This window comes from Neomonachus schauinslandi, chromosome 9 (genome assembly GCF_002201575.2).
Source record: "Neomonachus schauinslandi chromosome 9, ASM220157v2, whole genome shotgun sequence".
Classification (NCBI taxonomy): Eukaryota; Metazoa; Chordata; class Mammalia; order Carnivora; family Phocidae; genus Neomonachus; species Neomonachus schauinslandi.
The window spans coordinates 35,514,585-35,530,248 of NC_058411.1; the positions used below are offsets into that span (position 1 = coordinate 35,514,585).

General features: G+C 36.6%; 1 protein-coding gene across 1 annotated transcript in view; it reads left to right on the plus strand.

The window, feature by feature from the left end:
* The first annotated feature begins 7,628 nt into the window (after positions 1–7,628).
* LOC110590588 (coiled-coil domain-containing protein 170-like) overlaps positions 7,629–15,664 on the plus strand; it is a 43,880-nt gene continuing 35,844 nt past the window's right edge. The window contains exons 1-2 of the mRNA XM_044918081.1: positions 7,629–7,766; positions 14,471–14,596. Of these exons, the coding sequence (XP_044774016.1) occupies positions 7,629–7,766; positions 14,471–14,596 (264 nt within the window). The remainder of the gene's footprint in view (positions 7,767–14,470; positions 14,597–15,664) is intronic.

Genomic DNA, 15,664 nt, shown 5'->3' on the forward strand with positions numbered 1-15,664 from the left:
TATTTTACAGTAGCCTCATGTATGGAATTAGAGAATCTCTTTTTTGCTTTATTAACAGTTTTATTGAGGTATAATTTATATGCCATAAAATTTGCCTAATTTAAGTATACAACTGAATGATTTTTAGTATATTTACATACTTGTACAACCACCACCATAGCAGAATTAAAGAATTTTTGATGAATTTTTTTCTGGTAATTTGCACAAGTGGACATATTAGAAACACAACTTAGTCAACTAATCTTCAATAAAACAGGAAAGAATCTCCAATGGAAAAAAGACAGTCTCTTCAACAAATGGTGTTGGGAAAATTGGACAGCCACATATAGAAGAATGAAACTGGGCCATTTCCTGGGGCTCCTGGGTGGCTCAGTCATTAAGTGTCTGTCTTCGGCTCAGGTCATGATCCCAGAGTCCTGGGATCAAGCCCCTCATCAGGCTCCCTGCTCCATGGGAAGCCTGCTTCTCCCTCTCCCACTCCCCCTGCTTCCCTCTCTTGCTGTGTCTCTCTCTGTCAAATAAATAAATAAAATCTTTAAAAAAAAAAAGAAACTGGGCTATTTCCTTACACCATACACAAAAATAGACTCAAAATGGATGAAAAACATAAGCGTGAGACAGGAGTCCATCAAAATCTTTGAGGAGAACGCAGGCAGCAACCTCTATGACGTTGGCCGCAGCAACTTATTGCTAGACATTTCTCCAAAGGCAAAGGAAACAAAGGCAAAAATGAACTATTGGGACTTCATCAGAATAAAAGCTTTTGCATAGCAAAGGAAACAGTCAACAAAACCAAAAGACAACCAACAGAATGGAAGAAGATATTTGCAGATGACATATCAGATAAAGGGCTAGTTCTAAAATCTGTAAAGAACTTATCATACCCAACACCCAAAGAATAAATAATCCAATCAAGAAATGGGCAGAAGACATGAAGAGAGATTTCTCCAAAGAAGACATCCAAATGGCCGACAGACACATGAAAAAATGCTCAACATCACTCAGCATCAGGGAAATCCAAATCAAAACCACAATGAGATACCACCTCACACCAGTCAGAATGGCTAACATTAACAAGTCAGGAAACAACAAATGTTGACAAGGATGCGGAGAAAGGGAAACCCCCTTACACGGTTGGTGGGAATGCAAGCTGGTGCAACCACTCTGGAAAACAGTCTGGAGGTTCCTCAAAAAGGTGAGAATAGAGCTACCGTAGGGGTGCCTGGGTGCCTCAGTCAGTTAAGCAGCTGCCTTCGACTCAGGTCATGATCCCAGGGTCCTGGGATTGAGTCCCAAATCAGGCTCCCTGCTTGGCGGGAGTCTGCTTCTCCCTCTCCCTCTGCCTGCTGCTCTGCTTACTTGTGCTCTCTCTCTGCCAAATAAATAAATAAAATTAAAAAAAAAGAAAACAGAGCTACCCTATGACCCAGCAATTGGACTACTAGGTATTTACTCCAAAGATACAAATGTAATGATCCGAAGGGGCACCTGCACCCCAATGTTTATAGCAGCAATGTCCACGATAGCCAAACTATGGAAAGAGCCCAGACGTCTATTGACTGATGAATGAATAAAGAAGATGTGGTGTATATATACAATGGAATACTACTCAGCCATCAAAAAATGAAATCTTGCCATTTTCAATGACATGGATGGAACTAGAATGTATTATGCTGAGCAAAATAAGTCAATCAGAGAAAGACAATTATCATGTGATCTCACTCATATGTGGAATTTAAGACACAAAACAGAAATAGAAAATAGAGAATCTTAGGGGAAGGGAGGAGAAAATAAAACGAGATGAAATCAGAGAGGTCAGACAAACCATTAGAGACTCTTAATCAGGAAACAAACTGAGGGTTGCTGGAGGGGAGGGGGGTGGAGGGATGGAGTAACTAGGTGATGGACATTAAGGAGGGCATGTGATGTAATGAGCACTGGGTATTATATAAGACTGATGAATCATTGACCTCTACCTCTGAAACCAATAATACATTATATGTTAATTAATTGAATTTAAATTTTAAAAAAATGAGAAAAAAAGCACAACTTAATACTTAATATAGTGATGTAATATAATAACTTAATATGAGGACCTCTGAACACATGCCATTGTATTGTGTTTGACCAGAACAAGTAAAATTAAGAGGAAAATTGAATCAAATGTTCCTGGTAAATTCCTGGTAGGTAGTAAAACTTCTGTGGCTTATAGTACCAAATAGATATTGACTATTTCAGGTGTCTTGTTTGCTGAGGAAGATGGCAAAACACCAATTTACAGATGGAGAAATAGACTGAAGGGTAACTCGCCCAAGCTGTATAGCTGTGCCTGGAATAGGCCCCAAACCTTCCTTCGTCTCTAAATATATTGCCTTTGCCAGCTCAACAGCCTGGTTTTCTTTTCTTATTTTATTTTATTTATTTATTTATTTATTTATTTATTTTTATTTATTTGACAGAGAGAGAGCGCGAGAAAGGGAACACAAGCAGGGGGGAGTGGGAGAGGGAGAAGCAGGCTTCCCGCTGAGCAGGGAGCTGGATGCAGGGCTCCATCCCAGCACCCTGGGATCATGACCTGAACCGAAGGCAGACGTTCAACGACTGAGCCATCCAGGTGCCCCAACAGCCTGGTTTTCAATAATAATAATATCTTTGTATGACCTACATAATTCATTCATTCCTTGAGCAAATAGTTACTGAGTGGCTACTGTGCTAACAACAAAAAGTACTGCTCAAGGTGCTAGAGAGACTATAGCGAACCAACAAATTCCTGCCCGCGGCTAATATTCTGGTAAGCAAAACAGTGATCAATTAAAGAAATTTATAATTTTAATATTGAGACATGTCATTTTTTAAAAATAGGCAAGCTAAGAGGATGGGTAATGGTGGTAAGAGGCAGGAGAGTACTGTTTTAGAAATGTGGTAAGAAAGGCTTCTCTGGGGAATCTGACTTGAGCAGAAATGCTTAAGTGAATGAATGAAAAGAGGAAGTTGGGGTGTAAGAGAATGAAAGAAAGGATTTGGCTTGACCAATTGCAAAAGTGGAATTGTCATTTATTGAGTTGAAATAAGATAACACTGTGGCAGGAGCAGGTTTTGAGTTTTAATCCAGTTTTAGATGTTTTCAGATGCCTCTTAGACATCCAAATGGAAATAAATATTTAAGTCCATGAGATTAGGTAAGAGTCCATGAAGGGAATGGGTGTAGGTAGAGAGAGGACCAGGGACTGATTCCCTAGGGCACTTCAGTGTTTTTTTCCAGGAGATGAGGAGGAACCAGGAGGGCAGATTGAAAAGCAGAGTCCAGTGTGTTATGAGGAAAACCACAAAGGCAGACAGCTTTAAAAGACAGGTCAAGAAAGTGTTCTATGGGAAAGCGGTAATTCAAATATATTGCGGATTGGTCAAATCAAGTAAAGATTGAGAATCGATCATTTCACAGAGAATAGAAAGGCAAAATATTTTTATTCAAATGATCATATTGGCATTTGCTTGAAAAAAATATATATCCTTTTTGCAGAAGTTCCATTTTTTATAAACTTTTTGAGGGTAATTTGATAATATCTATCGGAAAGGTAAATGTATTCTTTTTTCTTTTTCCTTTTTTTAAGTAGGGCCCAGCATGGAGCCCAGTGTGGGGATTGAACTCACGACCCTGAGATCAAGACCTAAGCTGAGATCAAGAGACAGACACTTAACCAACTGAGCCACCCAGGTACCCCAAATATATGCTTTCTTTGACCATGTAATTCCACTTTTAGGAATTTATCCTAGAGTAATATTTACACATAAACACAAAGATATATGTATCAAAGTGTTCCTCACAGTGTTGATTTCAATAGTAAAAAAAAATCTCCATCAGGATGGATATAGTTGTTAAAGGAGCAATAGATAGGTAATAGATGTGTATAGATGTATAGGATAGCTTTCACACATTGTTTTTTTTTTTTTTAAGATTTTGTTTATTTATTTGACAGAGAGAGACAGCAAGAGAGGGAACACAAGCAAGGGGAGTGGCAGAGGGAGAAGGAAGCGTCCCGCTGAGCAGGGAGCCGGATGTGGGGCTCGATCCCAGGACCCTGGGATCATGACCTGAGCCAAAGGCAGACGCTTAACGACTGAGCCACCTAGGCGCCCTGCTTTCACACATTGTTAAGTGATGAAAGCAGGTTATCCAATAAAATGTATAATATGAGTTAATTTTTGTTAATACATGTAAAACAGGCCTTCTTTGACTATATTATCAAAAGTTGCCTGCTTATTTACCTTATAACTGTCATATTAGCCTATTTTATTCACACCTATTACTTTGTAAAATGATTTTTTTAATATATTTGTTCGCTTTTTCCACCAGAATGTAAGCTTTGTAATACATTTGCTGTTGTGTTCATACTTATATTCCTGCTGCTTGGGGATGTAATTTTTAGAATCTTTTTAGGGGAAAAAAAGAATATTTTCCTAGTTTAGTTATTAACTATTACTCTCATTCCAATGAATGTCACTTCTCGCTGCCTCATTCTTATCATTTATAAATGAAGATAGTGGAACAGTCATTCTCAACCCTAAAGTCACATTAAAATTAATTGTGTAGCTTTAAAGAGAAATGATTATGCGTAGCCTCCAATGTAGACCAATTTCAAGTCAGAACTTGTGGTGGGATCAGGGTATCAATATTTATTTAAGTTTTCTTTGAGATCTAATGTTCAGGCAGAGTTGAGAACCACTAGATTAGATGATATTTGAAGTATAATCATAAGCATCTCGTGTCAAGAATACATAATAGGGGCACACTTTGTCTAGAGTAAAAGTTATTTCCCAAGAATTAGAATATCAGTGTTTCAGACAAATCATCTTTTGCTTTAGGAATAGCAGATTGACTCAATCACTTTCACCTCTCAAAGTACTTCTCCCTTGAAGAGGTGTAGGTATTGGAGACAAAAATTTAAACTATTTCAAGAATTTCACAAAGGGAAGATTTACTGGAAGATTTACTTTCAGTGGGATCACTTTCTTAAGAGTTCTTCAGTTTACTAATGTGGATGAAAACCACTTTATGTTTTCACTTCATTAATTAGGGAAATAACCATAAACCTTACTGCATCACTCCAAGGAGGACTTTTCCCTTCCTTGGACCTCTGTGATGCGTTTACCTAGAAACAGTGTTTTTGATGTGCAAACATTCTACTGGCAAATTGTACAAGGCAGCCACTCAGATTGGACAATTCAGGTTTCTTCTGGGAAGTGAACTTTGATTTGGAATTTTCTCTTGTGCCTGATATGGTAAAAATTCATGGTTTTTACTTTCTGAAGCATAGTGAAGTATAGCATACTATATCTTTCTAATTTGAGGTATTGATAAATCTTATGAGCACATAGAAAAAATAGAATAGTCATGTACAAACCTACCACCACAGAACAATTATGTCATATTGCTGTATTTTATTTACTTTAGTCTCCTAATACATTTTTATTATACAAGGTTAATTTGGGAAAACAGTACTATTATCCATATAAGTTAACTTTGTATTAAGGAATTTCTTTTCCTGTTGTGTTCTTTAGTTGTTTAATGTGTATTTTTTGTGCTCATTATGGGATGATAGAAATAAACCAGAAATAGATCCTGCTTGGGTGGGAGGGATGGGGTGGCTGGGTGATGGACATTGGGGAGGGTAAGTACCATGGTGAGCGCTGTGAATTGTGTAAGACTGTTGAATCGCATATCTGTACCCCTGAAACAAATAATACATTATATGTTAGTTTAAAAAAATAAAAAAAAAAAGAAATAGATCCTGCTCTCAGGTACCTTTAATGTAGTAGGAAAGATAAGATTTTTACATAATACAATATTGAATGAGATGACAGTTGAAATATAGATCATACACTACAAGAGTTAAAGAGGGAGATTACCCTCACCTTGCTGGAATCAGGGAATGAGGTGGTGTTTGAGCTGATATTGAAGGATTTATAAGTTAGTGCTTCTAGAGGTATAGTTTGGCCCACATAGTAGCCTGTTTTTTAGGCAATATGAGTGAAACTCATTAAGTAACTTTGTTTTTAATAGAGCATAAGATTTGTAAAATGGTAAGGAATTAAAAGCAAAGAATAAAATTCTTAAGAAGTCCTTTGTCTCCATTATCATTCTCATTCCAGGACTGAAGAGCAGTTTATTGTCCCTTTTCATTCACCAAAACTTAAGTTGTTTTTTGATTCTCCTCTTTGGTTCTTAGAAAAGGGGAATAAATGCAGTAATGATTTTTAGGTATTAAATAATGAAAATGAGGAAAAGACTAAAGTCTCATTAGAGATATTTGCATTCTATTTATTTATTTTTAAAGATTTTATTTTTTTTAAGATTTTATTTATTTATTTGACAGAAACACAGCAAGACAGGGAACACAAGCAGGGGGAGTGGGAGAGGGAGAAGCAGGCTTCCCATGGAGGAGGGAGCCCGATGAGGGGCTTGATCCCAGGACCCTGGGATCATGACCTGAGCCAAAGGCAGATGCTTAAAGACTGAGCCACCCAGGCACCCCTAAAGATTTTATTTTTAAGTAATCTCTACACCCAGTGTGGGGCTCAAACCCACAACCCCGAGATCAAGAGTCACATGCTACTGACTGAACCAGCCAGGCACCCCAGAGATATTTGTTCTTTAATAATTGCCTTTAATATCAGTAAAATGAAATAATACAGGAATTTCAAAATGGATTTCAGGGTTAGTGAATAAAATCAGGCCTTCATGCTTTTTGTTCCATGTTATTCAAATCACACCATCTTGATTTTCTTTTCTCTATGAAAATTCCTGTATTCTGGGAAAGTTCAATTTTCTGGAAGATACCAACCAGCAAAGGAAACACATACCCTACTTACATGCAGCCCCCCTAGCCCGCAATTTCTAAATCTGCTTTCTCCTCCCCCTCCCCCATACATCCCCTGATCTTAAAAAAGAAATCTCCATTTTTTTTGTTTTTGTTTTTATTACCTAATAAACACATAGAAGATAGCTTTCCTCTTTTTCTTTAACTTTAGAAAAGAAAGATAATATATGAAATTGAACTGGGTAGGAAATATGGATTTAAGGCAGTACTGAAGTTCTTGGGAAACTGAATTTATAAAAATTATAATATAAAGTTACATTTTACATTCCTCTGGGGCAGAAAGACTACTATGAGCTATCAGATGCTACATTATTAACTCATGTTAGACTTTTTATCTTTTGGCTGAATCTCAAGGGATGTAGTTAGGTTTCCTGATAGTTAGAGAAATTGAAAATGAAGGATATTTGCAAGTAAGGTATGCATAAATATGATTAATAAGTAGCATTTAAGTATGATATGAGTGCATATATGTACATTAGCAGGCTGTTTCAACCAGTTACAATTTAAACAGTGGTTTGATACTATCTTTAGAAACTAGATCTGCCTTGTCTCCAAGCAACAGGTTCAGCAGGCAGCTCCTTCTGAAGTCTGGCTAAACTGTGAGGATCTGAAGTGGAACCTTCCTGAAGACATTGCTATTGTTGCTGGGCATACCTCAGCATCAATTCCTGACTGCTCTATGCAGACTCTCCTTGGAAGCACCTTGGATCACCATTACTAGATCTGTTTCATGCGTCTTTTATCTCCAGCATGTCAGGCCCTCTCCAGTTTTTAAACCACTCAGATCAAGGAAGGCTTGCTACCGGCCAAAGCAAAGGGCTCCATGAGGCTAAGTCATCAAAAGTCAAGCATCTATCAGTTCACACATCTCAGAAAAATAGCCCAGTGGTGAGTTGTACACTGACATTTATTTTTTGCCCCATTCTTAGAAGGTAGAGGTAAAACAACTCCTGCACAATTGAGAGCTAGAAGAAAGGAAAGTCTGGTTCTGTTTGCCCATTTGCCTATGCTAGCACCCTTTCATGTCTTTGCTAGTGAATGACCCAAGACATGAGGTTAAATGATCTTTCATTTCTTTTGATTCTGGCTTGACTCTAGAATAAAGAGCAGGGGCGCCTGGGTGACTCAGTCAATTAAGCAGCTGACTCTTGGTTTTGGCTCAGGTCATGATCTCAGGGACGTGAGATCGAGCCCTGCATTGGGCTCTGTGCTCAGCAGGGAGTCTGCTTGAGGATTCTCTTTTCCTCTCCCTCTGTCCCTATCTCCCTCTCACACTATGCATGCTCTCTCCCTTTCTCTCTCTCTCTTAAATAAATAAATAAATAAATAAATAAATAAATAAATAAATAAATCTTTTTAAAAAAATAGAATAAGGAGCGGTGAAGCATCTAAATCTAATGGAACCTCAAAGTGGATTTTATTTATATTTTGCCTTTTTGGTGGTTCTGACATTTCACTGAGGCCCAACAATCCCAAAACAATATAAAAGTAAACTCTAAAGGGCCTCTAAGTTAATTTGATCCAACCCCATAATTTTCTATATTAGGAAATAACATGAGAGAGGCTACAGTGATGTGGGGGTAGAACTAAGTAGTCTGAGTCCCATTACCTTCTAGTGCACCAAATTACCCCCTTGGTTCACAGCCTTGTTTTATTAGGGCTAGACCCTAATGAGAATCTTCCTGAAAATTAAATATCCTCTTGGATCAACTGATGTCCTTTCCATTAATATTTTTAAGACCACGAGAAAGATCCACCCAGTCTTTACTGTAAAGCTCCTAGCGGGTAAAGCCTGAGCTTGGGATGAAGATGGGGGTTAGAATAGTTTATTTCTTCCTCCCTCTATTGGCTTTAAATGAGGATGACAAGCCTAGTTTCTTTGCTGGGAGAGGAAATGTTTTACAGTAAAAGTAAGTAAGTCGACAACGAATAGATAAATGTTACGTGTATATATGTGTATATTCACACATACCCACCGCACAGGTTTAAATTTGACATTTCCCCCCAAATTTGCTTCACTTTTTTAAAAGAGAGAAAACTTCCAGAGCACCTGGCTGGCTCAATGGGTAGAGCATGTGGCTCTTGATCTCAGGGTCTTGAGTTCCAGCCCCATGCTGGGTGCAGAAATTACTTAAAAATAAAATCTTGAAAAAGGAGAGAGAGAAAACTTCACTGATAACAGTTGAAGATTGTTTTGTAACTTTTGATCCCATCCCCAGTTTTTGGGATGGATGATTTAAAAATTTTAACAAGTAGGATCAGACATTAACCAGTAAAACTCTTTGCCATTCTTAACACTGGGGCAGGCCCGGGAGTCCCTGCTGTTGAGCATTAGGCATCTTGGTTAGTAGACTGAAGGGGGTGAGTGCACCCAGGGTCTGAGGTAGGGAGAGATGGAGGTGTTGAGGTAGCTGCTATTACAAGGCTCTATGAAGTGTTATTTGACCATCTTGGACCTTTTTTTTTTTTTCCTTTTCAGAGATAACTATTCTGAACTAAGTATATAACTATGTTCTTACATATATGTGGATACTTCTGTTTTGGGCATTTAAAAAATTACATAAATGATATTCTAGACATAACTTTCTGCTATGCTATTTGCATTCAATCTTACGTTTTTGAAAGTTGTTCTTTTTGATTCACATAAGTTTAGTATGTGCATATTAACTGCTGCATAGAATTTCATTACAAATTAATATATCACAATTGTTACACATTTTATTTTTTCTTATATAAACAAGCTGCAGTGAGTATTCTATTCTTATACAGCATGCCTCCTTGTCCATGTCTTCTAAATATGAAATAAAAAAATTTTCAAGCTGTATTTGAAAGAGCTGTCTACAAAAAATAAATTACAGGGTGACTATTTCTTATTTTTATAAATTAAAAGCCTATTGGATGTCATAGTTATTATTTTTATTTTTATTATTGGTGTTTTAAATCTTAATGATATTGCAAAAAAAATGAATATTTTCTGTACATGCCTTTCTTAAATAATGCTGAAAGCTAAATATGCACTGAAGTATTAAGAGGGAATAAAAAAATATTAAATACAATTATTTAAAAAAATGTAGTGATACTGCAATGTACTAAATAAGACACCTAGCACATTTTAATCAATGTACTCTTGTGTTAGATCTCAGATATGCTGTCAAGTTAGTCATGTTAGTTCATTGTACATTATCATCTTTCTGTGCAAGGTTGCTCTTCCTTTTTTTTTCCCCCATCTCCATTTCTATCTCCTCTCAGTCTAATATGTTTGATATATGTCTTTGAATATATATGCATCTTTCAAAAGTATCTACTTTTGTGTATGAATTTATTTTTTAAAATATGTCATACTTAGAAAATTTTAAAATGTATACACACGGGGTGCCTGGGTGGCTCAGTCATTAAGCATCTGCCTTCGGCTCAGGTCATGATCCCAGGGTCCTGGGATCGAGCCCCACATCAGGCTCCCTGCTCAGCAGGAAGCCTACTTCTCTCTCCCACTCCCCCTGCTTGTGTTCCCTCTCTCACTGTCTCACTCTCTGTCAAATAAATAAATAAAATCTTTTAAAAAAAATGTATACACACAGATTAGATAATAAGAAAAATACCTATGAATCTGCTTCCTAGTTTCATAGAACATTGCCAGTACCTGAGACACTTCCTGTGTGCCCCTTCTTAACTGAATCCCTATGCTGCCACCTAAAATTCAAAATAGTAGATATTTTATTTTTGTTTTAATTTAAAAATTTTTTTAAGTAGGCTCCACGCTGGGCCTGGAGCCCAACGCGGGGCTTGAACTCACGATCATGAGATCAAAACCTGAGCTGAGATCAAGAGTTGGACACTTAACTGACTGAGTCACCCACATGCCCCAAAATAGTGGATATTTTGAATTTTGTGTTAATCATTCCTTGTTTTTCTTCCTAGTTTAATCACCCATATATGTATGCCTAATTAAAATTATTTTTATCCATTTTGAAAGGTTGTTTGAATAGAATTATACTGCTTTTATTCTTTTGTTACTTCTTTTGCTTTGTGAGATTTGTGTTGATGTATCTAGTTATTAATAATTTTCATAATTGTGTAGTATTTTATTGTATGAATATACCACAAGTTATTTATCTATTAAACTCTTATTTGACATGTGAGTTTTCAGTTTTTTGCTTTTTCAAATAATGTTGATAATCTTTGCTTTTAACTGGAAAGTTTAGTCCATTTACATTTATTGATATTACTGACTAGTTGGATATATCTCTATCATTACATTATGCATATTCTATTGTCCCATTATTTTTCTGTTCCCTTTCCTTCCTCTTATCATGTCAAAAACTGATTATATTTTTGTTTTGTTGTTTGTATTGATTTTTTTATTCCATTTTTTTCTTTTCTACTAGTTTAGAAGTTATATGCTATATGACCCCTGTTTTAGTACTTATATTAGCTATTTTAACATGTATAATTAACAGTTAACTGAAATTTTTATGTTACTCCTGAAAAATCTGAACATTTTATAATGCTTTAGACTATTTCTCTCCTCTCATGTATATGCATTTTTTGTCCTGTATTGGTTCTATTCTTTATTTTCAACCCCATAAATCAGATTTTTTAAATTAATGCTTATTTAAATATACCCATATATTTACTATTATTTTTGTCCACTATTTTTTTTTTAAGATTTTATTTATTTGACACAGAGAGACACAGCGAGAGAGGGGACACAAGCAGAGGGAGTGGGAGAGGGAGAAGCAGACTTCCCACTGAGCAAGGAGACCGATGTAGGGCTCGATCCCAGGACCCTGGGATCATGACCTGAGCTGAAGGCAGATGCTTAATGACTGAGCCACCCAGGCACCCCTTTTGTCCACTATTCTTGCTGGTATTTCAGACTTTATGAGTTAATTTTCTATGTGAAATCTATCCTTTAGAATTTTCTTAAATGAGGGCATATTGGTAAATTCAGTTTTTGTTTGCCAAAATGTCTTTATGCTACCCCATATTAAAACAATTTCATTCAGTATAAAATTCTAACTGCCAGTTATAATATATCCTTGATTTGAAGAAACACTACTATTTTATGCACTATTACAAAATTTAAAAATTTTGCCAGCTAACTTATCCACAATATGAAATGATACCAACTTTAAGATGCACCCCAGTTAGGGCACCTGGGTAGCTCAGGTGGTTAAGCATCTGACTTGTGATTTTGGCTCAGGTCATGATCTCAGGGTCATGAGACTGAGCCCTGTGTTGGGCTCCATGCTTAGCAGGAGTCTGCTTGGGATTCTCTCTCTCCCTCTGCTCCTCTCCCCTCTCCCTCTTTCCCTCTCAAATAATAAATAAATCTTAAAAAAAAAAAAAAAAGATGCATCCCAGTTGCAGAGATGTGAAAACTTGTGTCTCAGAATCAGTGAAAGATGATATATTTTTCTTAGTGCATTACAGCTATCATTTTGCTGTTTTCTATCTTCTGTGTTTTTGAGAAGTCACTCCCCAGTCCAACATCCATTTCTTTGTAATTATCTGTCCTTTCTATTATCTGCTTTTTAGATATTTCTTTGACATTCTGCAATTTCATTATGAGTGTTTAGGTAAGGAATTCTTTTTATTTACTCTTCTTGGGATTTGCTTGACCACTTTATTGATATCTTTCAACAATTCTGTAAAATTCTCAGGCATTATGTCTTTAAATATTGCCTCTTCCCATTCTCCAAGTTATAAATTTCTTGGATTCCAAATAGACATATGATAGACCACCTCATGTTGTTCTCTGTGTCTTTGAACTCTCTTTTACATTTACCACTTATTTTTTCCTATATGCTGTCCTCTTGATAATTCCTTCATATAAATTCACTCCTTCTTCAGGTAGGTCTAATCTGCTTTTTAATGTGTCTATTCAAATTTTTTTTAAAGATTTATTTATTTATTTATCTGAGAGAGAGAGAGTGAAAGGGTCAGAGGGGGAAGCAGACTCCCTGCTGAGCAGGGAGCCTGATGTGGGACTTGATCCCGGAGCTCTGGGATCATGACCTGAGCTGAAGGCAGTCGCTTAACCACTGAGCCACCCAGGCACCCCACCATTCAATTTTTGAATTAAAATTATTATACTTTTCATTTCTAGAAATCTTATTTAGTTGTTTTTTCCAACATGTTTATTCTTTGTGGTCTTGTGGCTTATTTATATTTTCAAAATTCTCTTTTATTTATCTTTTATTAAAGATTTTTTAAAATTTATTTTTATTTCATATTAATATTATTATTATTTTTTTTTTAGAGAGAGAGAGTGTGCAAGCAGAGGGAATGAGGGGCAGAAGGAGAGGGAGAAAAAGAATCTTATGTAGGTTCCACACTCAGCACAGAGCCCACAGGGCTCAATCTCATGACTCTGAGATCATGACCTGAGCAGAAATCAAGAGTTGGACGCTTAACTGACTGAGCCACCCAGGCACCCCAAAGATTTTATTTTTAAGTAATCTCTACACCCAACCTGAGGCTTGAACTCACAATGTCAAGATCAGGAGTTGCACTCTCCACCTACTGAACCAGCCAGGCATCCCTCTTTTATTTCTTTAAATAGTTAAACATAGTTATTTTGTATTCTCTTGTGCAGTTCTATTTCCTAGTTTAGGTAAGCGTAAAATTCTAAAACCTGATAACTTTAGAAAAATACATTTTGTTCCTTTAGTACATTAAGTACCATGTGATACATTTATACACTTTTTAGAGATTTATGTTAATACATTTTTCTTGGTTTTATTTGAATCATATAAAATTTGTTCCTTTTTTTTTTTAAGATTTTATTTATTTATTTGACAGAGAGAGACACAGTGAAAGAGGGAACACAATCAGGGGGAGTGGGAGAGGGAGAAGCAGGCTTCCCGCAGAGCAGGGAGTCTGATGCGGAGCTCGATCCCAGGACCCTGGGATCATGACCTGAGCCGAAGGCAGACGCTTAAGGACTGAACCACCCAGGCGCCCATAAACTTTGTTCTTAACACAAGTTATACAAATTACAATTACACTTTGCACACCCTTTTGACAATAGGAGGAGATATTGTATTACAGGTAAATATGCCCTAATCTTTACCCTCAATATAGGTGTGGAAGAAACACAAAATTGTTGTTGATTTACTGAAATCAGATTTAAAAAAATTAATTTGTATAATAATGTAATGCATAGGAAGTGATTTGTAACCAAAAATAAAACAAATAGTGGCATATCTTTCATCAATGGCCTTCTAATATTTCAAGTTTCTATAAAGGTTTTATTGGATGTGAGTTAAAATTTCCCCAGATATCTTGTATGTGTTTTCTTGTTTCCTATACTCTTAGAAATTATATTTATTTAGATGTACTTTATTTAAGGTGTTATAAATTATCAGGTAGCAATTTTTAAAAAAATGTAAAGTGGTCTTTTAGGTCAACATGTTATTTGTTATTTTCCTGAGACCCATTGCATTGGTTACCATAGCGCCTCAAAATAAACATTTTAAAGTTGTATTCTGTTTAAAGCTACTTATTTGAGCTTGTGTGGGTTAGAACATTGTTGGTTTTGATCAATAGGGTACATGTTTAGTTAATTAATTTGTAATTTCTCTTTGTAGGCTTGTTTTGATCCACCTGTTGTGGTTCCCACCAAGAACCCAATGATGTACAACAAAAGGGCAGCTGACCCAGTCCATCCTGACCTTACTGGTTTGTTGGTGAGAAACAAGAACCTTTTAGCAGAGGTATATGGATTATCTGAAAACAAAATGCCAAGGGAAATTATATCCTCTGTAAAAGTAGGGAGAGAAACATTCTGATAAAGGGCTCAAAGTATTATCTTAACTCAGTTTTGCTCTTCTCTCAATATTGAACTGTCTTATCACTGAGGAGCACTAATTTAGACCCAAATCTGTCTTTTGCCAGATAAATCCTTTTGAAGATCATACGTAGTTGAGTGCTTTTGAGTTGACTGCTAAATGCTATAGTGTTAAAATAGTGTTTAGGAACTGCTATGCTCAAAATTTATGTAAAAATAATCAATTAGGGAAGCCTGGGTGGCTCAGTCGGTTAAGCGGCTGCCCTTCAGCTCAGGTCGTGATCCCAGGATCCTGGGATCAAGTCCCATATCAGGCTCCCTGCTCGGCGGGAAGCCTGCTCTCCCTCTCCCACTCCCGCTGCTTGTGCTCCTGCTCTCGCTATCTCTGTCTCCATCAAATAAATAAATAAAATCTTAAAAAAAAAATCAACTATATGTTTTAAGTATTTTTTAATGGAAACGTTGTGTTCCTATTTAAAACATAGCATCAAATGTAAAATACCCACTAGTCTTATATAATACTTGATGAAACAGGGTGCCTGGGTGGCTCAGTTGGTTAAGTATCTGCCTTCAGCTCAGGTCATGATCCTGGGGTCCTGGGATCGAGCCCCGCATCAGGCTCCCTGCTTAGCAGGGAACCTGCTTCTCCCTCTCCCTCTGCCTGCCGCTTCTCTTCCTTCTCCTCTTCCTCTCAGATTTATTGCCATATAATTGCCATATAACATTATGTAAGTTTGAGATGTACAATGTGATGTTTTGATATACATATATTTTGCTAAATAATGACCACAATAAGGTTAATTAATGCTTTCATCACCTCACCTAATGACTGTGTGTGTGTGTGTGTGGTGAGAAGGTTTGTTGCTTCTGAAACCTCTTTTCTTGGTTTATAGCCATCTCTTCTCCGTGTCTTTACACAGTCTTCCCTCTGTAACTGTGTCCAAATTTCTTCTTCTTATAAGAACATCAGTCACATAGGCTAATGGCTCACCCT